At 38.8% G+C, this 24,864-nt stretch overlaps 1 protein-coding gene across 1 annotated transcript in view; it reads right to left on the reverse strand.

Moving 5' to 3' along the window:
• Positions 1–24,864, reverse strand: part of LOC306861500 (voltage-dependent L-type calcium channel subunit alpha-1C-like) — a 144,073-nt gene that overhangs the window by 32,519 nt on the left and 86,690 nt on the right. The window contains exons 4-10 of the mRNA XM_079403779.1: positions 8,384–8,523; positions 7,654–7,793; positions 6,877–7,038; positions 6,592–6,794; positions 4,737–4,840; positions 3,457–3,629; positions 159–249 (exon numbers count right to left, since the gene is read on the reverse strand). Coding sequence (XP_079259905.1) covers positions 159–249; positions 3,457–3,629; positions 4,737–4,840; positions 6,592–6,794; positions 6,877–7,038; positions 7,654–7,793; positions 8,384–8,523 — 1,013 coding nt within the window. The remainder of the gene's footprint in view (positions 1–158; positions 250–3,456; positions 3,630–4,736; positions 4,841–6,591; positions 6,795–6,876; positions 7,039–7,653; positions 7,794–8,383; positions 8,524–24,864) is intronic.

A 24,864-nucleotide genomic window follows, 5' to 3' on the forward strand; every position in this document is an offset into this window, starting at 1 on the left:
TAAATGTCTGAATACCGAAAAGCATAAGTCTGAAGAGAATTAAGCACGGAGGGAAATAAAAATTAAGTAATTGAGGAATTAGAGGAGAAGAGATGATCGGGAAGGAGAACAGAAGGAGGAGGAGGAAAGAGGAGGAACGGGATGCTGTGGGGACTTACGCCATGCGAGTACAGCAGGTCTCTCCCTCCATGTCTCCAGCTGGAGCATTATCAGTGTTCACTGACTCATTTTCACTGGCCGGCATACTCACTGCATGAGAGAAGGAAAGAGAGGAAGAGATTGTGATGAATTACCAGTAAAAGATGATACTCATTGCTCATCAAAGGCTGGGTTCATACACACAAGAAACTGACTTTCAACCTCTAAAGAACCCTTGCTTGAGCTTTTACACTGGCACACTTACAGCAGAGATGACCAGGGTTCAAAATCAACACTTACCAATTGACAAGTGCAAGTAAAAACTGGACTTGAGAGGTAAGTAAAATGGAGTTTTAACATAATGCATAAACATCACACATACTGTAAGTCTAACCGTACAATAATCTAAACCTTACTAAGTGAGGTGACTGATTCAAAGACAGACAGTCAACTAAAAAAAAACACATCTGCCATGACCTTTTGTGTTTATCTAATTCCTCACAGCAAGCCACTAAAAAGAACACATTAGGAACCAAATTACAGTGTTTGTTCACAATGTTTGTGACAGGTGCAGCTTTACTGATTAGATTGTTTTGTATATGATGCTTCAAGAAACACAAAGCTGTTTGTCACTAATAAAAAAAGCCTAAATCACAAGTTCAGCTGTTAAAAGCTGTCAAAACTATAATAAAATCATAATATAAAAACATAAAACATGCTAAATTATACCTGTCAAACATGTAGAAAGAAAAAAGAGATAGAATAAATTATATATGTAAAGAAAGTTGTTACTAAGCCAGTTCTTATTAAATAGACTCAGCAATCTTGATGACAACCAACATATCCATGCTCAGATGTGACCTTTAATGTTTAATATGGACCATATGTGAGAATGTCTGCCCCGAAAATTGTTTGAAAAGAATCAAATACCACATTTCATCAACACACACATACTGTGTCATTGGTGTTGAATCTGTGAATCGATTTTAAATTAAACTAGACATCAAACCAGCATAATTATAAAACACTTAATGGTTTGGACGGGTTCATTCAGATTTCAAAACAAAACTAAAGTTGTACAAACTTACCCAAATACTGTACATCATGTAAAAGACTCAAAACAATGCTAATCTACCACAATCAGCATGCAGGCCTACAATTCCATCTCATTAACATGCACAGGGGGCGGGGTCAAGCAGGGTCTCTAAATTCCATGCTGCATTTTCATTGGCTCTGATCTTTTCCCCTAATTCTATTTTTTAATAAAAAAAAAAAAACACATTATCATCCAGACTACACCACCCTTGGAAATGGGATTATGGGATTATGTTTGATCGGATATTCCAAAACAGGATTACAGATGTCAAACAGTGACATTACATCATCAGTATGCTGATGAAGTATTGTGAAAATGTATGTGTTTAAAATTAAATGAATATTACTCTTGTAATTTGCAATTAAGATAAAATACATATCGTAAACACTCTAAACAAATCTGAAGTAGATGGGGGTGAAGCAACATAAATCGGGAGAAAAATGTCCACAATACTTGGCAATCTATTTCTATTAACATCTCACCATGGCTGTTAAAGAGAAATCACAACCTCAGAGTCAGAACCATCTGAACCGTAGTGTGCAAAGCAGAACTGTTTCTATCTAGGCATCACATGCAGATCACATTGGAACAGGAGCCTGATGTATGACTAAAATTTTCTACAAAGCACCAGATTCTGATTCAAATACCTGGAGAAAAATGCTAAATGTCATGCTAAAAGTCCAGATATTTCAAAGAGAAAAGTTTTAACCTTCCCAAAAGAGCAGTGAGTCTAAATTTCAAACCTCTCAGATTTTCATGCTTATCATCTTTCAGAAATCTAAAATAAGTAGAACTAAGAAGGGAGACCCCATCGCCCTCCGTACCCAGATTGACCTGTCTGGGCGGGGAAGGATGGGTTGGGGTCAGTATAAAGGTCTTGTTGCACTTTTCCCATGCAAACGCAAAAGTAAACCGTGATTGCTATGGAGACGCACACGCCTTACGAAGCAGAGCTGCTTTTTTCTTCACCGCTCCACGGATGTACTGTAAACGATGAGTCTTCCCTGAAAACAACAGAGCGAGACTCAAACAGTCAGAGACAGACACAGTCAGACAGAAAGAGACGCCACCAGCCCTTTCTGTCCTGAACATTTATGGCTAAAACAGGCGGTCACAAACAACTCAAGACACCTGACACAAAACACTTAACATTAAACATCACTGTTAATACAAAAAATTAAAATAATCTGAGGTGCAGTTCTATTTTGTGTACTGCAGTAGATCTCTATATATTGTCTGTGTGTGAAAGCGTTTTCCCCTCTGATCTCAGTTAGGGGCCGGACTAGCAATACACAATCTCAGGCTCTGAAATATCAGAGTCAAAAATAAGTCCAAATATACACACACACACACACACACACAAAAGTCTCTCTATATACTGAATATCCCTGAAGGGATTTCCCATTCCCATTTATTATTCTTAATATAAACAAATTATACAACCCTAAGCATAAAACTGCCATTTTAGACATCTTTTTCTGTCTACTGTAGATTGCTGTCTAGACGTTTTGTGAACCTTTTGTCCCCCACAAGGACGTTTGGTCTGCTTCTGCTTGCTTGTAAAAATGTAATTCCTAATATGGATAGCAAAACCTGCCCAAATACAATCACAAACACATTCATTCATTCAAGTTTTGGATTGTGGTGAGTTTATGAAGGAAAACTCTCATCTGCAACTGAAACAATCCATAAGATATCTGAATATTGTGTATACAGTAATATTAACTAATCATTTACATCTGTTTCAGCAAGCGAGATGCACTTTTTCCAAGATTTTGGAGCATGTTGGCAGCCAATCTCACAATCAGTATTTAAGATGAGCTGCTGTTTGTTTTCAAATATATAACAGCTGCAGTTTTTGTAATGACAAGAAACATCATATCTGGGCATATAAAACTAGCTAATAGACCAATTTGTGTTTTCAGTGAATTTTACGCAAAATTGCATATATAGAGGCTGTACATCAGACTAGGATATCAGGCCTTGATCATGCTTGAAGGGCCAGAGATAAAAGAAACAACAGATATTTATAGATCTGGAAGTATTTTCAGACTAAGTATAAATTAAAACAATAGCAAAGTCAGAACTCCTACAAGGTAACATTTCAATGTCCTCATTTGCATTTCAAATCAATTTATTAAATTTGTATGGACGACGCTTTTGCAAAACATCTCAAGTAAATCAATTTGCCCCACCCTGATGCTTCCCTGCTTCATACTTACGATTTCTAGGCTTGTCGTCGTCCAGTCCCTCATCGTCGTTCTCAGGGTCGATATCCTCCGCCTGCGTGATCCAGTCCAGGTATCCCTTTAGATCCTCCTCTAGCTGCTGCTTCTCACGGAGCTTCTGGAAGTCTCCGCGAGCTTTGGCCTTTTCTCGCTCTTTAGAGAACTCTCTGAGAAACGGAAAGAGAGAGACTTCCTCTAAATATCCATAAAATAAACAGACTGATTCAAATTCAAAAATATTTTAAAAGTGCAATTAAATATTAACAATACTTCAAGGACACACTACACAACTGTTCAAAAGGTTTTTTTATGCTGACCAAGGCTGCATTTCGTAAATTTTGTCAAAAATACAGCAAAAAATTGAGATATAGTTCAATGCTGTAATAATTATGTATGTATGCATGTATGTATGTATGTGTATGTATGTATATACATACACAGCTTTCCTGTAGCTCAAATAGTAGAACATGGCGCTAGCAACGCCAAGGTCATGGGTTCGATTCCCAGGGAAAGCAAGAGCTGATAAAATGTAAAAACTGTAACTTGAATGCAATGTAAGTCGCTTTGGATAAAAGCGTCTGCTAAATGCATAAATGTAAATGTGTATATATGTGTGTGTGTGTGTGTGTGTGTGTATACAAATCTCGCTAACCCCAAACTTTTGTACAGTTGTTTCTTGCTATAAGCAGAACAAGATATTCACTCACAACAAGACTATGAATGTGTATTTAAGGGAAAAAGGGAAACAAAACACCTTTGACCCTTGTTTGTACAGACTTGTTTTAAACACAAAAAAGACGGTAAGGAAGACAACAGATCTCTCACACACACTCCCTCCAAAGGATAAAAAAAAAAGTTAGAAATAAAGAAGATGGAGAGAGAATGAATGAGTGTCCCTTACCCGCTTAAAACCCCAAGCACCAAATTAAGAACAAAAAAGGAGCCAATGATTATTAAAGTGACAAAATAAAGCCATGGCCAGGAATTCCCTACAGCATCATTCACCTGGGAATGGAGGGAAGGATGGAGTATGGGGGGAGAGAGGGATGGATGGATGGATGGAGGGGTACAGTTAAAGAGGAATGAATGAATGATTAGTATGTGTCTGCTGGACATGGGCAGTTCTACATAACCCCTCTCTGGCTCGCTCAATCCCAGTGCTTTGAGAAAGAAAATGTGTTTGATCAGAGTTCAGTCAGAGCTTTTTCTATTGTCCAAAAACACACACAAACACACACACACACACACACACACTTTCAGCACACAATGCTTACCCGCTCAACACACCCAGAACCAGATTTAGAACGAAAAAGGATCCAAAGATGACCAGACTGACAAAATAGACCCACGGAAGCTCATAACCCATGGCATCCTGCATCTGAGATGAGGGAGGGACAGTTAGAAAAAAGAAAGAAGAGCAGAGCGGAGAGGAAGACAGAGTGCAGTGAACAGCACATGCTGGTCCCTCAGAAACCCAGAACATTAAGAAACCCCATGAAGCATAGAGCATATTCAACAGAGAGAAAGAGTCTGTTTGACTGCTTTAAAAGATGTCATCAGGAAAACTGTCAATCACTTTAAGTATCTGGAGGAGTGCAGAGGACTGAGATACAGAAAAGATGGGCTTTAGAGAGCAGCAGTGATCACACACACAGGGCTCAATGGGATTTTTTCTGTTAGTGAGTCTGGTCAATAGTTCTGGTTTTACAAACATTTTCAGTTGCTCCACTATATTAGAATGTTTAATGTTTGTGCTAGAAAAATTTATATTTGATTTATTTACAACTTTTAAATTCAATAAAAGTATTACAAATTCTACAACTATAATGTAACCATAAATTCTTACACACACCTTCGCTAGAAAATTATGTCATATGATGCAAAATATTGGTTTGTAGTTTTCAGCACATTTTTACTAGGGCTGTCAAATGATTAATCACGATTAATCGCAATTAAAAATAAAAGTTTGTGTTTACAAAATATATGTGTGTGTACTGTGAAATAAATCCACACACATACGTATACATTTTAAACATATAAATGTATATAATTTATATATTTTTATATAATACTACATAATTTATATTACATATAAATATTTATATGTGTGACCCTGGAGCACAAAACCAGTCTTAAGTCGCTGCGGTATATTTGTAGCAATAGCCATATATACACATATATACAATTTTTCTTAAATATATACATGCATGTGTGTGTATTTTTAAATACATAATAAATACCCACAGTAAACACACATATATTATGCAAACAAACTTTTATTTTGGATGCGATTAATTGTGATTAATCACGATTAATCACTTGACAGCCCTAATTTTTACTGATGTTTTACAAGTAATTTCTGCTAATTAAAAACATTACTACAGTGAAGAATCAGCAGAATATATATGTAAAACTCATCACAAAAATCCAAATGTTTAAGTTTGCAAGGTATAAAAATGGATGTACAAAATCAATGAATGTCAAATTTTCAGTGGCAAAATTTAGCACTGGCCCAGGCCGAGCCGTAACATACACACCACTTACCTAGTCATAAAAATACATATAAAAAAGCAATACAACAAATAAATAAAAATAGCAAAAGTGGATCCTAATAGAATTTCCATTTTAATTTGGAACTAAGAATGAAGACCCTATTAAATTATCTGAAATTCTCACATTCTCACATTTTTTTTTTATTTTTACAGTTCTGTTGGATATTGCATGATCCTTGATAGAATATGTACTTATTTCAGAATAATCTCTATACAAAGTAATGACAATCACACTGGTATCTTATAAAATCCCCCCAAAATATATTCGAAACACTTATTACACTATGTTATATTGTTAAATGTTATACATGGGTATTTGATCAATTCTGTGTTCTAAAAGACCTAGTTTTTGTGTGAAATCCTACAAGAAAATTCCCATTACGGTTACATTAGTATTCGCTTTATGATTTGTTCCAAATTAGGAAAGAAATTCCAATAGGGTTCCTCTTTTTAACTAAAGACACTGGGAGATACTCCTAACCCTACCTCATTCATGTATATTTTGTCAGTAAAGAGACCATGTGTGCTTGCTTATACAGTCATTAGATGTAGTGTGGCGTTATTGGAGCAGACTCACCCAGTACAGGACGTCAGTCCAGCCCTCCATCGTGATGCATTGAAACACAGTCAGCATGGCAAATGCAAAGTTATCAAAGTTCGTGATTCCATCATTTGGGCCCTCCCATCCCATCATGCACTGCGTTACGTTGGCCGGGGTGCAATGTCGTCCATGGACAGAGTTTGGGGCGCAGGGGGCCGGTTTCTCTTCAGATATAGGACCTGAAAGAAAACAGGATTTTCTCAGTTGATCTGGAGCCAATGACTAGAACAAGGAAGGAACAAATACTCATAAAATCCTGACCTTTGTGTCCGTCTTTGAAGAAAAAACAGGTTCTGTGCATCTTGCCCATGAAGAGCTCGAGGCCGATGATGGCATAAATGATGATGACGAACAGAACAAGCAGAGCGATGTGCAGGAGGGGAACCATGGCTTTGATGATGGAATTCAGCACCACCTGTAAACCTGCAAGCACACAGGAAAGGAATATGAAAAATACTGTAGATAATCACTTTTCTCATGGATGGTTTACTTTGTTTTGTGAGTGAAGCATTCACATTCCGAAGAGTAACTCTTTATACTCGTAATATTATCGATAATACAATGATAATGTGCAGTCAGCTAATCACGATCCCATTGTGAAGCCAGAACAGCTTAAAACAAATGGTAAATGACTGTATACCGTTTAAAAGTCATTATACTTAGATGTTGAAGAAATATTTGACTGCAGTCAAGTGACTGCTTAATCAGAACCAAGTATTCCAGAGAGACATATAATAACAACTAATGAGCGTTCGTATTCTGGACAAAATTGGCAATCAGAAAGAAAATGGATTTGCCTACACAACAATAAAAAGCTGTGCCTACACATGCTGATAAGAATGGATTAATAGAGTTTTGACTTCTGAATTTCTGGGTTGTGATTACTGATTCTCGAATCGTTTCAGATCCTCCTACAGGAAGGAAATGAGCGTTTATTTAAATTCATGTTCTCTCAGTTTCTCGGTCCTGACTCATGGACGATTTACTCAACAGTCATCAGATGAGTGTGTGTGTGTGTGTGTGTGTGTGTTTACTCACTAGGAACTCCTGACACAAGTCTCAGAGGTCTCAACACTCTAAAGGCTCGCAAGGCTTTTACATCAAACCCTGCAGCCTTGCCTCCCATTGAAGTCCCACCATCCCCTTTAGTGGCCTGCTCTAATATTGCACTGAAGAGCCTGAAAGAGAGATAGAAAGAGGACGTTATCAACTCATTATCATTTTACATTTCAGATTAAAACATATTTTAACTGAGCAATTTGTTTAGTGAGAAAAAGACAGGATGCAGCAAATAAAATTCAATTTAATTGTTTCAAAACCATACTTACATTCCATGAACATAATTTCATATTTAAAACATTACATTTCATAACACTTTTGGTTACAGTTTACTTTACGGTGTCCTTGTTACAATGTAATTATACTTTTTAAGTACTGAGTAATATTAATTAATTACATACTGTATGGTTAGGGTTTGGCTTAGGGTTACTTGCATGTAATTATGCATCAATTAATGTTATTTTAATAGTAAGTACATGTAACGTGTAACAAGGACACCATAAAATAAAGTTTTACCCACTATTTGAGCAATTTCAGCTTCAGTGCAAGCACAATAAAGCTGTACACTGACATCCTACAAAAAGCATTCTTCTCTATTAAAGTGTCACCGCTCAGATAATTCAAACTATGATAACTCAAACTGTACACCAGATACGTATCACTTACTCACACATGTTCCTACGTCTCAGGGGTTACTGCAGGTACTCACCCAACCACCACGATGATAAAATCCAACAAGTTCCAGCCGTTCCGCAGGTACGCATTAGGGTGACACAGCAGCCCATATGCAATAACTTTCAGAAATGCTTCCACCGTAAAAATGATCAGAAAGAGATACTCCACCCGTTCCTAGACAGACAAAACAGAGAGACAAAGAGGATATTAGTTCTCTAATTGCATCAGCTCTAATATCTTTAAGCATAAAGCAACACCAACATCAGAAAATGTACTGAGCCATTTGTCTGGATGACATTTTATTACAGATCAGGCCTATCAGAAAAGAACAGATATCACACACACAAAAACTTGTCTTAAACAATGGAACATGAAGGCAAATGTTGCTTACATTTGAATTACGTTAGTCACTACAATTCTAGCACAAAGTAACACATTCTTAAGCAAATGCAGCTAGTTAAGGACTGTGTCTGGTCCAATAAATGTGTTACTATGTACTAATTTCACAATTTACAAATAGATTTAAAACATGCATAATTAATTGTGACAAATACATATAATTTGAAATATAATATATGTGGTTCTAATATAATAAATAATTACATATAGATAAGAAAAAGCAGCAGCATAAGTATCTGAAACACCATGAAGGTGAGTAAATAATATTAATTTTGGGGTGAATTACTCATTTAACAGGTGTTTTGTTTATGTGGAACCACATAATAAATCCAGCTGCTTTAAAAACAGGGTTAAATGATGCTGTTATCACCTACATTACTGTAGACTAAACTCTGAGATCTGGAATCAATCTGAGGCTCTTAAATTAATTAAGATCAATTACTGACAAGAGCCCTCGGTCATCAGCGCAATCAACATCACAGCAATCCACTATACACACAGATACGCACACATACACACACACACACACACACAGAACATCTAACAATTACATTGAAACAGATCAGTCTGTTGTATTAGATTTAATTATGGATTCATTTTGATGTCCTGTCCTCATATTCCCTCTGTGTTTTACAATGTGATTGGATAAGACGTTAAAAAACAACATTGGCAGTCTAACATACAGTCTTGCTTGGCTTCACCCCTTTTCTTCTGATCTGCTGCATGTGTGGCTGTAGGAGGTCAGAGGTCGTGGGAGCTGCTCTGAGTCGGTACAGTCCCCTGTGAGCCATTTGGGTTTACAGAGCAAAATAAGGGCTTCAAGCTTTGCTCACTGAGAGAGACAGAAATATTCCCATGGCTCGGTCTGTCAACAGACACTTACACAATACATTAGCTGCAGGGATCGTCAACCTGTTCTCAAATAATGCATGGGTCTTCGTAACCAAAATTTAGGCCCATGAGTTTTGGGTCACCAGCCCGGATCCATTCAAACAACAAAACCTGAAACCTGCCAGAATCCTCTAATTTCCTGCACATCTGTGGCAAAAGGGCTCCGTAGAAGAAAATGAAGTGGAATAAGGCTTGTCTCTAACTAAACACTTGCTTTAGATATTGTGGTGCACTCATAATCTTTCAAAATAAAGTGAAGAACTATTAAAACATCTTGTAACTTTCAGAATTCAAAACTTTCCAGTACATCTCAGACCAAAGAAACCATTTCTGTAGCTAAGCTACAGAAAACAACTCAAATCTTTCCAAAATCAATGAGGAAATCACTTGCTTATGTCACGTGCAAAAAGAACTGTACATGAGAAAGGCACATCAGCAAAAATCTGAAAAAAGTGTCAAAAATACAATTATGGGTGCTTTTTAGCGCATAAAAATTGATTAGCATTATGTGGACCACAGGGGAAAAAATGTAATTAAATAATAATAAAAAAATAATTATAAAAGACCCATTTTAAACAAAGTATCACCTGCAGGGGTCCAATATTCTCTCCAATTCTTTTCTTAGCACAAGCTGCCTTATATATATGCTAAACACATCTGTATCAGTTCATCAGGGGACAATAACACACATATCATATCAAAATAGTTCCATATCTAATCTCTCCTTGTACGGTATATCTGTGAGGACAATGAAGATAAAGAGTTGTGTGTGTGTTTGAGTTTATGTGATGGTGTGCTTTATATTACTTATACATCATAATTATGAGTTTACGCTGCATATCCTTCAGCAAGACTGACCGGTTTCTCTCTGAAAGACGAAGAGAGAGCGAGAGCGAGAGAGACAGAGACAGAGACGGTGTGAGGGAGAGAGAGATTTACAGGGCTACTCACTCATGCCCATAATTGCAGCAATAACACATTTAAAAAGGTCAATTTAAGCCTGGAGTAGCGTAAGATATCTGTGTGAGTGAGAATGTATTATTAAGACTCTTAGAAGGCGAGACGTGTTAGTTTTCCTTTGAACCAGCTGGCACAGAGTCAGACACACACACACTCAGGCATCTGGCGCAGTGCATCCCTGCGCTCTCAGATCCAAAACCCGCTGACTCTCTCAGTCCTGTCTTGGACACACACACACATACAGTAATGTAATGACTGACCAAATATATACAACTGGACTGGATTGGGAAAGGACTCGAACTTGAGATGCCCGAAGTACAACAGTGCAACATGTCAGTGCGCTGCCCACAAGGTTTTCGGTGCTGACAAAAGGATAATTTTTGGTGAATCTTTAAGCAGTTTTATTTTTTTTTTTGTACAACAACGACCATGTTTAACAGTGTCATGAATCCCTTGAGCTTTTGACATATAAGAGGTCATTGTGCTGTAAAAAAAAACATTCTGCAAGTTTCAGAAATCAAAACTTTCTCGTTAGTCTAAAAACAGCTTCTATTAGCTTCCACAATCTGCCAAAATGACAGGTTGTGGAATGTGCCACTTTATGATGAAATAGTGTGGATAAGCACCGCCTCCGCGGAAGATCAACGCCTGCTTCTACATCACTGCCTGTTTAGCCCCGCCCACGATTCATGCACGTAGTATAAATAATGAGAGCAGCAAACGTAGGTCTACGCAGAAACTAAATGATAAACTTTATTTAATTAACTTTATTTTTAGTGAAGTTCCAGAACATGTCAGTAGAAGCTTTGACCTTTTATTTACTACTTCATTTATCTACTTCATTTTACCGTGGATTTGTTAACAAACAAGGCACAATTTGACGCAGGATTTTCAGACTGAAACTAAAAGACGATGCTGTACCAACTATATTGGATCCGACAGTAATGTTGCGCCACACTATTGCTTTGTCTGTTATTACAGATCATTTAATATTAATAGTTATGCATTTTTCACCTAAATCACAAACTATGAGGAATGTATGCTGTCAAACATACACCACTATTAGCCAATCATAGCAGTGCACATAGCATTTCGATGAGGGGGGTCAAAACAGGACAGAAAATAGCCTATTACTTCTAAATTATAAAGTTTTTTTAATGTAAAAATCTTGATAACATTATAAGTGGACCTCAGAGAACAGTACAAAATAAAAAACAATGGTAGTTCATGACCCCTTTAAGGAAAAATTATATTTCAATTGTTTTGGCTCTAAAAAAACTTTTCATTTGCTCATTGTGTTCACTTTAGGGCTGTGTATTGGCAAGAATCTGGCAATATGATACGTATCACGATACAAGGGTTGCGATACGATATATTGCGATACTGTAAGCAAGGCGATATATTGGGATATTTCTTATTTTAGGAATAGGATATATATTTTTTAGGAAAGCGGTCATTAAGAACACACCACCATATGCAAACCTTAGCAAAAAAATAAAAATAGTTTAACCAACACACTGCAGAACACACTGGGATCTGCATTTGCAATCATCAGTCCCTATAACATTCAACATTACTGAACCACTTTTTGTGCTGTACGAGTAAAGGGGGAAATATTCAAGTGCTTGCATGATTCTTTAGTTAAAGGGGAAGGGAAAGGGAAGTGGCGTGTGGCCAAGTATGGTGACCCATACCCGGAATTTGTGCTCTGCATATAACCCATCCAAGTGTACACACAGTAGTGAACATACACCCGGAGCAGTGGGCAGCCAATGCTGCGGCGCCCGGGGAGCAGTTGGGGGTTCGGTGCCTTGCTCAAGGGTCTCACCTCAGTCGTGGTATTGAGGGTGGAGAGAGTGTTGATTATTCACTCCCCCACCTACAATCCCTGCCGGACCTGAGACTCAAACCCACAACCAGCGTGGAATCGCCGAGACCGCGACGCCAGCACCGCCCCAACTGCACAAAACTCTCCCGAATTACGAGAGAATGCTGCAGCTGCACAGCGACTCTACCGCCGCCGCGCCCTGCGCAAAGGCTCTTCGATACGGGACCCAGCAAGCGGCAGAACCGTGGTTGCGCTCGCGCCGTGGTCCCGGGGCGGACATTACCACAAAAGTCCAAATGGGGCCACACTTCAGCTTTTTACATCGAAACGGGAACTGGAACAATTCTTTCATCCTCCATTACTGGCAACAAACTATATTAACGCTAACATTAGTGGAGTGCTCTAATGCTAGTATTTCCTGTCACTGTTTAAGTTCAGAGATGAAGTCTGATATCTAGCGGTCGGGATATGAACTCAAAACGAAACAACTGCCATAAATCTTGTATCATTTTTTTTTTTCTTTTTTTTTTTTAAATATCGATATTCCGTTTTGGAGAATCGATACAGTATCGCCAAACAAAATATCGCGATACTCACGTGTATTGATATTTTCTTACACCCCTAGTTCACTTGCAAATCTTTTGTGTTCCCCTGGGAAACTTTCACAATCTTGATGGAACACAAAAGTTTTGAGAGCAAACGCAAAGAAACTGTAATAAAAAAAAAAAAATTCCATCACCCTGTCTCTATAGTACGGAGACCCTAAGAGCTCATGGTGGTGGAAAGATTTCGGGGTGGGTGAAAAAAATTCGGGGTGGGAGGAAAAAATATTTTTCAAATCTTTTGCGTTTTCTCGCAAAGATGTTTGCGTTCCCTCGTAAATCTCGTTCGAGAGAACGCAAAGTTTTACGAGGGAACGCAAACATCTTTGCGAGAAAACGCAAAAGATTTGAAAAATATTTTTTCCTCCCACCCCGAATTTTTTTCACCCACCCCGAAATCTTTCCACCACCGATACGCTGACGAGTGCCATCAAGTTTCACGTCATTAGTTTCTTGTGTGTTGTAATCAATCAAGATGCACTAGTTTGAATATGTGAATAATTATTTTACAGTCCTGTTCCACGTGTACATGCTATGTACTTATAATACAATTACAATAACTGGGTAATAACTAAGTGCTAACCTTGAACCTACCCCTTATTCTAACTTTAACCCACGTAGTTACCTACAGTGCTACAGTAATTTCTTGGGTAAGTACACTGTAAGTACATGTACTGTAAAATAAAGTGTAACCTTTTTTTTCCTTTTTGGACCTTGTGAGCAGTGGCCACTATGAAATGTTGTTGTATAGACTTAAAAAAAGTACAAATATTATTCAAACATCATCTCATTTATTTACCACTAAAAACACAGCATAAGGTTAAGTAAATAATGACAATATGCATTTTTGAGTATTCCTTTAACTCTCATCTGCATTCAGAGACAGCAATAATGTCGTTTAACACAGTTTCAACCCACCCCTTTCTTTTTCCACTCTCATAAGTGAGAAACAATGATAAAGAACAACAAAATAGATGAGAGAAGACATGAAAAGAAGGAAGGAAGGAGCAGAGAGGCAAAAATGAGGAGTAAATGTGAGGAGGAGTGGAGAGATGGAAGGATGAAGACAGGAAAGGTGAGCTGTGCTTCTCTCTGGATGACAGTCACGATAATTCAATTTTCTGTGATGGGTGCACAAACGGGGCCACGAGCCAATCAAATTACAGCGAACTGCTCGGGGGACAGAACCTCTAGATCTCTGTGACCTTACCTTTATGCCCAGTCTGTCTGTAACCAAGGTAACAGGATTTGCGGTCAGCAGATGCCATGTCAGACACAGACACAAGTCATTTCTGATGGACAAGTGATGTCACAAGGCAACACACTGTTCCTTAGGTACACGGTGGGCTATAGAAACATTTGTGTGTGTGTGTGTTATTTTGAGACTTTAGCTGAAGTCCTGAGTCAGTTTAAATATACACGTTGCAAAACCCGTACACGTTGCAAAACCCACAGCATGCTGCTGTCAGTTTCCAAGACAACCAGAGCCCATCTTGGTCTCCATGGAGACAGCTGCTGAGCAGCAGCATGGCTGCGACAGGACGCAGCGGCCTGCTGCAAATGCTGCGTATGCATGGAAACGTTTGCACGTGTGTCGCTCAGATCATTTCAACCGTTATCCGACGCCGCACGCTTCGCTACGACAGGAAGTTACACAGCCCACACATGCATGCTCAATACACCTGTAGTCAACACACAAGGATGCTTTCTGCCTTTATGGTCACAAATCTGTTGCATTTTATTCTTTTGACTCAAAGTTACTATCATGCAGCTTCTGTAGTAAAATGACTAAAATAGGTGACTATCCCCTTACTCACTATTAAGATATGTACTAAATCGCACTAAATAGTTAAACAATTTTATAATCTGGTATTGTTAAATTAATAAATATTATATTATATTTAAATAAACAATTATATTTCATCAATTACATTTGTGCTATTTTACCAATTATATTTAAGAATGGTAATTTTTTAATTTTTTATTATACTTCATATATTTGTTATAACCTGCATGTCTTAAATAATTAAACTATTAAATATGTTTTTATTATTTTATATTTAAAATAATTATATATATATATTTTTTTTTTATCATTTTTCACTCTTTTACGATTATTTTTTATTAATAATATATCATGCACTATATTTTGACTAGTGCATGATATATTTTTGATTAATAATGGTTATAATTATATTATATTTGGGATTTGTATTATAATTTCTATAATTTTATTCTCATAACTTGCACTTCCTGAACAATTAAACAAGAAATAATTATTATTAAATAGTTTATTTAAAAAAATGTAATACACACACAAACACACACACACATTTTAGTCAGTTTATTATTAATACATTTTAATTAATATAATTTTAAGTTTTGGCAGCAGTGCGAACAACAACTTGAAAACTCAGCTTAAGTCTCTGCCAAATGTTTGTGACGGCAATGCGCAAACGGTAGGCAGCAGTCCTACTAAGAACTGTAGCTCTGTAGCAAATTAGCTCAAAAGGGAATTGTATCTAAATAATTACAATTAATTATGATTAATTACAATTATTTATACCAGCTGACAGTAATAACTGTAGCAGAATTAAATTGCCATCAATTGATTTGTCCATCCAGCGAGCATTCAGTGCAAGTTCATATCAACTCTAAGAAAGGATATTTCCTTGGCCACGGAAAATACTTTCCTATTAATGCATTAGAGCATGTAGCGAGGGTCAAAATCGTAAAGAGACATAAGAGATTATTTGTTAAATATAACAAATAGTTGTGTGATTGGTCCAAATGCTACATAATTCCCCCCTTTTGAACGTTGTTGTCCATCCAATAGACAACAGTGAGCGACGTTAAAGATGCAGAACAATCAAGCACGCACCTGCCACCCATGGCTGGGAGACAGTGGTGGCTCTCGAGCTGTTGGTTGCCTCCAGGAGAGGTTGTGGTGCTGTGGTAATGTAAGCTGTAGCAAGGTGCGGGTCCTCGAGCTTATACAGTAGGTGTCGAGGCAGTGTCACCTGTTGTCCTGAAGTGAGTTCGTCCGGCTCAGATGGTTGTTGATGTTGTTAGCCAGTAGTCTATCTGTGGTACCCATGGTGTGGAACAGCCAGGTTAGACTCTCACTGGTGAGAGTGCAGAGAGTTTCAGACTGACCTAGTGATGATGGCAGAAGGGCAGCAGGTGGTTGTTAGCCCTCTGTTCTGCTGGAACGTCACCAGAAGTCTGATGTTTGCGGTGTCGCTTTGCTTTTGTGGTGGCACCAACTTGGGCTTGCCTGAGTTGTGTTGGTAGAGGTTGGTAGAGTGTTGGTTGTTTTGCTGTTGGGCGTGTGGGCCCGTTGCTCCATCCAACGCTGTCTGGCTGCTTCTGGGGTGTCGACTGGTTTTAAGGGATGCTCCTCCCTTGGAGGGGTCTGATGCTGTGTTGCATCAGGGAAGGAGTCAGAGGTTTGTCCTTCACAGTATTCCTCAGTTGAGTTTGTTCAAGGAGCTCTTTTCCTAGAGTCAGCAGCTCCTCTAACTCCGAAGTAGGCGTGTCCAGCTGTCCTTGTGCAGCATCCGTTTGGCACCTGTGTGAAGGGTGTGGAGGAGGATGTTTTGGGAGACTGTCGTTGGACATACCGTGGTGTTCGCAGGATGAGGATGGCCTTTTCCATGGTTCCTGCCAGTGGTTGGTCTGGGACCTGGGTCTGTTGCCATGGTGACGGCTATGTCCTCCGCTAGCTATTGGCTTTCTGTAGAAGGGCCTTGCGTTGTGGCAATGCTGGGTGCCTTCTGGTGTCTGCTTTGGATTCTGGGTTGTGCAGTTCAGAATCAGTGGGGTCTTACAAACACCTTTGGTAGAGGCCTTGTGCATGTTAAAGGCCTTTTGTGTCAGGTCACGCAGTCGTTAACTAGGCATTGTGGGGCAGGCCTTAATGCCCATATGGTGACTTACAATGGGGTGGAGGTTTCGGAGCAAAAGGCTCTTAAAGCTAGTGTCTTCCTCCATCCCAGGTTCATTGCGAGCTCCGAAGTAAGCTCGTCGAAGTCTGTGGTAGTAAGCCTGGGGAGTTTCATGACGGCCCTGTTCGATGGCTAAGGCAGCGACCAGTCCGTGAGAATTCAGGTCTGAGAATTCCTTTATGATGGCTTGTTTAAGCTGCTGGTAGTTCTATTGGATGTGTCCTGGCTGTCGAGCCAGGAAGCGTCGCACTTCTGGGCTACAGGTGATCCAGAGTAGATAGAGTCTATTTTGGTGTTTCATACTGGTCCACGACTGCAGGTAAAAGTCAATCTCTTCTTAAGTAAGTGTGGACATCATGTTCTCCTGCAAGTTCTGGTGTGAATGCAGGGATGTTTCTGGCCATTCGGTTGAGGTCTTTGAGTGTCACTCCATGTGCTGTTTCAGGGCTCACCTGAATAAATCCCTTTCCTTCTGCCACTGCAGAGGTTTTCAGGAAGCTGACTTGTGAAATGTCAAATAGAAGGGTTTGGCTCCCCCCTTCGTATCTGTGTATAGGAGTGAGGGAATTTGCACTGCTGGCTGTGTGACGTGCAGCAGGGTGCCTTTTACTTGAGTCCATGCACAGTCGGTAGGACTGTTTCAGTTCTCTCTGAACCATGTCAAGCTCCTCGTTAATGTTGCAGAATTGCTGAGTCAGAGTTTGGACTTCAGCTCTGGCTGCATGCAGATGGCCTTCTAAGGCCTTAGTTCTGGTGTCCATCTTGTTAAGTTCCACATACGCTGTTTTTAACAGTGTCTTTGTGTGAAACAATTCTCTTTCCAGGTCCTGTCTGATGGCTTTTTCCAGCTGCGCTTGGTGTCCAGCAGCTGTTAGAGCCTCCTGAAGACTGGTGATTTCCTTCTGTTGCACCATTCTGTAAGGTTCTTTGCATCCATTCTGTGCCTTTTCTCACTGAGCGGGTCTCAGTTCCCTGTAGAACTCTGTGACTTGCAAGTTCAGTTCATTTACCTCCTGTCTGAGGCCCTTGAGGGTGCGGGCCAAGGAGATGATGATGGTAGTCAGCTCCTGGTGGTTCAGGCTGGGTGTCAGGTGTCCACTTGTGTCGCAGTCTCGCTGTTCCTTTCTCTGCCATTGCAGGTCAGTGGCTGCTTTGGGCTGAAGGATGTCCATCACAGTGCTCTGCCAGGTTTTCAGGTGGTCCTGGTGAGCTGGCTGGGCTGGATGTCTGTGGAATGTCTGAGACACACTGGCACACTTGGGGAACACCAGAGAGAGAGAGGCAAAAGGCAAGTGCAAGTACGTACAGAGGCGTTAGGCTATGGGGAACGGCTCTGTAGGCCGTGTAAGGTGTGAATAGCTGGTGAGGGGCAGCTAGTGAGTTAGGGTGCTAAGAACACAAGTAGAGGGTTTGAGTAACTTTGTTGACAGGGCTGTAAGCAGGGGTCAGCTGATGACCTGGCTATATGTGGGGTCAAACTATTACTCAAGGCACTGATGGTTCACAGGTTTGGTCACTATGAAGGTATTAAATAAACAAAACTGAAATAAAATCAGGAAGAGACAGGGAGAAAGTTTAGTTTAAGCTAGGAGATATGACTAAGCAGTTTTTACTTGTTCAAAGGAATGTAGCAGGGTCATAAAACCTAGGGAGACTGTTGGCTACGCTAGCAAGGACACATCAACCACTTCAAGGTAAACAAACAGAAACAATAGGAAGTGTTTCTAGTCTGCTCAGGGCCCTGGTGTAAGAGGGTAATAGAAAAGACAGGAATTAGGCTACTAATAACCTGTACAGCTCATTAAGAGGACAACAGTTGCTAGAACTGCTCTAATCCTATACCGAGAGGGAGGATGTCAAATAACTAAAATAATGTAAAGGCAAAATTAAAATGTCCTAATAGCTTTAGGAAACTAAAAGGAATAAAAAATAAATAAATAAAATAATCTCAGAAATAAAATAAATCACAGATTTAATTCAAATCAATTTAGCTGAATTGTACATTCAAGCTAAAAAGGTAAATGAATGAAAACAAAATCAAAGAGAGGTAGAATAAAGTCAAAATAAAAATAACACAAATAGAACCAACATATGTGAGGAGGTGCGTACCTGAATCTAACAGAAGGTGATAGCACAAACAGGAAATGAAACCAAGAGTGAGGGGGAGAGAGAGAGAGAGAGAGAGAGAGAGAGAGAAGAGTGGTTCAGACGCTACACTTTACACTCACACAGTGTCAGTTAGTCGGATGCTAACAGCTAACAGTTGAGGTAAAGGGCTTAGTTAGCTTATATGCCTGCTCGGCTGCTAAAGAGTTAGCTTTGGCTACACTCAGTTGTTTGTTTACATAAGGGTCTGTGACGTGTGTCTGTTATCAGATTGAACCGGAAGAGGCTGCTCTGAACTTCCGGGGCCAGAGGTTGCTAAGAGACCAAGCATACAACACGCGCAAGTGGAGCAGAACTTGCACTGCTGTAAACATGCATGGGCACTCACGCGCAGTCAGTTATGACGCATCGCATACAACTTCTTTCACAAATTAAAACGGCACATTCACTTCACAGACAATGGCAATTACTGGTTAGCTAGGCTAGAATTACACCATTAATTCGCTATTAAATTGCATCACTTTAGTGAGTACAATGATACGCGAAGGTTACAAGAAGGCCTTAACTCTGGGAAGATGAGGAACATCGCTCAAATCACCATTTAAATAAATATCCTGTAGCAAGATTTCTTCATTGCCCAGTTTTAATATCACTGCAATTGGGGTTTCTTCGCCACGCAGATTAATTTGTGCCGTTAATCTGAGATTTGTTCATCAGAGAAGATTTACACATTTAAAGATGAAATGGGGATTTCTTTGCCCAAAATCAGATTAATTAGTCTGGTACCATCTATACGGGCTGCTAATCTGAGATTTCTCCGTCAGAGAAGGTTTACGCTCTACTAACAACAGAAATTAGAATTTCTTCACTAATATCAGGTTAGTACCTTATCGTAAGATTTAAACACGCATTATAGCATTGATTATCTTTCTACTGCTCGTAGTAAGGTGCATTCAAGCTATCTGATTTTAGAAACTGCATGTGTAAGACGTTAATAAAATTTATGAGACAAACACACAAATTTGATACTGAGTCTGAAGAATGAAGCTATGAAAAGAGTCAGTTAACCACCTGAATAAAACCATCAGCGCCATTCACTGATGTGAGAGCTTTATCTGCTATAGAGGTCACACCTCTGGGGTGTCAAATAGCCAATGGAGTCCTGAATTTTTGGAGGGAAAGTTTTACGACTCTTTGTCTCTGAACATGGTCATTTGCATAGGTAATTCGCCTGGGTTAATGCACAAACTACTAAAGATTCTTAGGACACTAATATGTTGCATGGGTATCAACATGTAACATTCACTCTCAATTAAATCATCCGAAGTCGAATTGATAGAGACCAAACATGGTACAGCTAAAGTGATATTAACTAGTGATCTATTGTAAGCATGCATAAAACAGTATACAATACACAAAAACATATACAAGAACAGTAATAATATACACAATCACCTGAAGATATGCGTGTCCATTCAATGAAAGGTTTTTCTTTGAATTAATTAGAGAAGAGTCCATTTTTATGGTATAATGCCTTTCTCCTAAGGGAAAATTAAGTGAGTTGCTCTGCCCGCATTCCTAAAACAAGTGTTATCAGATGGGTTGCCATGGAACCTGAGGCCTGCTCTGCCTTTCTTAGGTGTTAGATGCATTTCAAGGGAAGGGTCCACAGACCCTCATAGTTGGCCCTTTGGTTAGGTGAGAGGGCATAAGAGATTATTTGTTAAATATAACAAATAGTTGTGTGTCTGATTGGTCCAAATGCTACAGCTCTTTACCAATGATTTTCTTTTCTTTTTTTTTTCTCCTCATGTTAGACTACTGGTCGAACTTCACGAGCCAAGCTACCTTTTTTTAATGTACCTCCCCCACTTTTCAAATGTTCCCATGTTCCTGGAGTAAACCCAAAAACCTAGATGAAATAACCAAACGAAACCTGCGCTAAAACCAGATATGAAGGGAGTTCTGGCAGTGTCGTAATTTCTCCAGAAATATTCACCGGGTCTATTCATTACCACACTGCACTGACACCAGCAGCCCAGTGTGTGTGTGTGTTTGAGAGAGGAATTATTTATGGTGCAGTGCTCAAACGCTATCTGAAAGTGACTGCCAATTTCCACCCACTCTCCTACACTAATATAATAATAATAATCGACATGGGGCGGGGATCATATTTTCTCTGAGTGTGTATATTTAAGGAAGGGCCCCGATGGGTCTATTACTCTCATGACGAAACATCTCATTGGCCAAAAGAGATCACTGCGCAAAGTTCGACCAATCGGAGGTGAGCAACTGTGAAAAGAGGAGGATCGCTCTGTTCCGCTGCATTTTTCACACCACTTTCTAAAATTAACCACATACTCATCTGTATACCCTCCCTTTTCTCTCTCTCTTTGTCTCTCTCTATCTGTCTCAGCAGGTACCAAAAATATTCTGTCCCATAGGAACAGAATTATCTGCAGCTTCGAGTTCTTAAGCACGAGTGTGTGTACGTCTGTATGCTGGGTGGCCGTTTTACCGTCTCAGGTAGAATCAGAAGCACACACACCTTTTCAGCTTCACACTAAACCATTTTTCTTGGGCAAACATGGTGAATAATTTGAACATGAAATTGAAATTGATTTCCTTTTATGTCATCTTAAACAGGAGGGTATTTTTGGTAGGTAACTGGGCCTTGTATATATTTACTTCATCACTTCCATAACTTTAAACATAAAAAATGGATTTTCATATCTTTATAGGACAATATATTTTGTGCTTGCTTGTGCTTATGAATGGTTGCAATAGTGTTCCTATGGTGTATTTTAGGTGTACAGACCCACACTTTTTTAATATTGTAAATAATTTAAACTTTTAATTTTTTTAATAACATCAAATAATTCAATCATTATCAAGATTACATTTTCAACAAATATTTTTATAAATGTTTAATTTAATTAGTATTCATATTTATTTTTGTAAATATTATCTAAATAATTTTAAATAAATTATTGTATTAACTTTATTTCTGCTTCTATAGAAATTAAGAACTTGAACCTGCTGTGAAATCCTATTAAAATCCTTTTATCCTATTAGAAAAACTGCTTTTCGCCCATGAAAAATAGCTAAACAAAGGTTAATGTGACTGTGCTTTAATAGTGATTCTTGCCTGTCTTGCAAGTTACACTAATGTATGTAATCAACAATAAATAAAGGGCTTTACTGTTGATTTTGTAAGTTTAGGTCATTGCAGTGACCGTTACGGAAGACAGCGTATCGCCGCTCCCGTTCATGAGAAACTGAACACGGCGTGACAGTAAAGGATGTTGCTGCCAGCAGGAGAGGAGACCGGGTATGAAAACAGTATCAAGGATGGACGAGGCAGTGCTGCTTTTCTCAAAGGAGGAAAATCTTGTTAGTATTTTAATTGACACTGGAGGTTGGGTGGGTGAAGCGTAACGTACTGTTTTGCTGCTGGGTCAAGTAAAAAAGCGATAAAGACGATCCCAAGATTAAAGTGGTGCATGCTTGTTACCTCTGTAAAGGTAACTTAGTAATAGAAAAAGAGATTCCATGGCTTATGAAATTGTAAAGAACTTGCATCATATATACATTAGGAGAGATAAATGGATAAGTTGCATGGGGTGTCTCTCTTTCTTTCCTTTTCCTTTGTCTTTTTCTCTCTATCCATCTGTCGGACAGCTTCTCTATGGCATGATTAAAGCAATATGACTCACTCAGCCGTTCCAGTGACTCAGAGAGAGAAGTAAGGGGTTTTAAAGGAAGCCGTAAACTGTTGGGACTGAAAGCCACCAGCCCTATTACATGCCTACAGACTCATACTCACACACATACAGACATACACTTGTGAGCACACAGATGTTTGTGCACACGTTTGCGGTCATAAATCACACACGTACACATGTACATAATCATTGGTTTCAGCAGTATATACACTACTGGATTTAAAGCTTTATGCTCTCAGGTGTCTGCTGGCCGGGTCTCCATCCCAGAGGACCCCCCCACCCCCTTCTCCGCTTTGATGACCAGGGGTCTCTGCAGAAGATTTATCGATCAACAGAAGCCAAGTTTGCACACAAACGCACACACACAACCTGCAATAGGATACAGTCAAACACCTGCGGTGCAAAAATAGTATTATATTTTAAGAAAGGGCTATTTGTACTATTTCAGTCTATTAATTAAACTGTTACTTTCTAGCATTATTACAATATCTCTACAATATCACTAATTATTTTTGCATTGTTATTTTAAGATCATCAATTAAAAAAACAAAACGGCAACAGTAAAACCCTCAAAAGTATAAAAAGTAGTAAAATGTAAGTAAAAATGTCAAAAATAATATAGTTTTATAAAACATGCATTTTATTTTTAAAATAAAAATGTCTCTGACAAGAAGGAGGTTTTTATTTTTTTGTGGCCACAATGACATCAAAATCATAATATAGGCTTAATGTTCTTTGAGCAAAATATAATTTCCTATTTTTTCTTCTTTGATTTTGGGGTGAAATGTTACCCGGATGTGATTTTGACAGGTTTGATGCAATTCACTGTTATCAATTACATGATAGCACATAAAGTGCTGCACTGACATCATATATAATATATGATATACTATAACCTCTGCACAATAGTTAGACTGGTGAATGTGATACACACACCAACACAGACAGAGACAGCTGTCCTTTTGTGCATTTGGCTGACAGGAATGATCACAGTGAAGCACAAAAGCTTGTCTGCTTTTCTCAGTGGAATGTAAATAATGTTGATGAGACCAGTGTGGCATCCCAGTGAAGGACTCAAGCCAAATATTTCAGATGTCTCTTCTTGCTGCCTAGCTTAGACCTTTAACAAACAGCACACAACCTGAAAACACACTGTCGCACCTCCACCTACCTGTCTTTCTTTATTTCTTTCAATTCTGGCTGAATTTTGTAGAGAAATCTCATCTAACTGTCCTTGTCATTTCTCTTTTAACTCTCTAAACACATGTATTCATTTACATCTATAGATGCCATGGCAACACACTCACACAGTGCCTAAGAACAGAAAAAGGTTTAACAAGATAAGATTATAAGAAAACAGTAGGAGAAGAGTGTCAAAAAGAGAGAAAAACTTCACTGTTTCTCAGCAGCATTATAAATCACAGTCTGAATTGATCTCATATGGGAATGTCTGAGGTTTTTTGAAGGGCTATTAAATGTCCAGACAACGTCCAAAAGAGCTATTAAGTTCATAAACAATTCATTGACAATATCCAGTTACATGTACTTAAATAACTCTACTCCAGACAAGCAACAACTGTTTAAAGTAGCGTGGCTTAGTTTGTGCTTGTGCCACCTTCAGCATAGTTTTCAATCTGTTTGCAGGCTTAGAAATGACACACCACAGTTTTTATTAAATGAACCAACTCACTCTTCAGACTGAATCAGAAGTCATTGATGAACTGAATGAGTCAGTGGAAACACACAGTGCTCACTGAACTCTTTTCAATTGCTGAACTCAACTACAGAACAGAATAGAGGGAAATACAAGATAGATTGAACTACAGGGCAAAATTTCATATAGAACACTGAACTCTCTAAACTATATGGTAGACACAAAATTAAAGGACAGACACTTAACCACAGGGTAGATTGGGTACCTACATGTAACCACAGGGTACCTACATTTCACTGCTGGTTATACTCTGTATAATTGTGTATGTGACAAATAAAACTCTTGAATCTTGAATTGTCATCTACAGGACAGAGGCCTTAACAGCAGGCCAGATTCTAAACTA

Source organism: Barbus barbus (assembly GCF_936440315.1).
Source record: "Barbus barbus genome assembly, chromosome: 42".
NCBI classification, from domain to species: domain Eukaryota; kingdom Metazoa; phylum Chordata; class Actinopteri; order Cypriniformes; family Cyprinidae; genus Barbus; species Barbus barbus.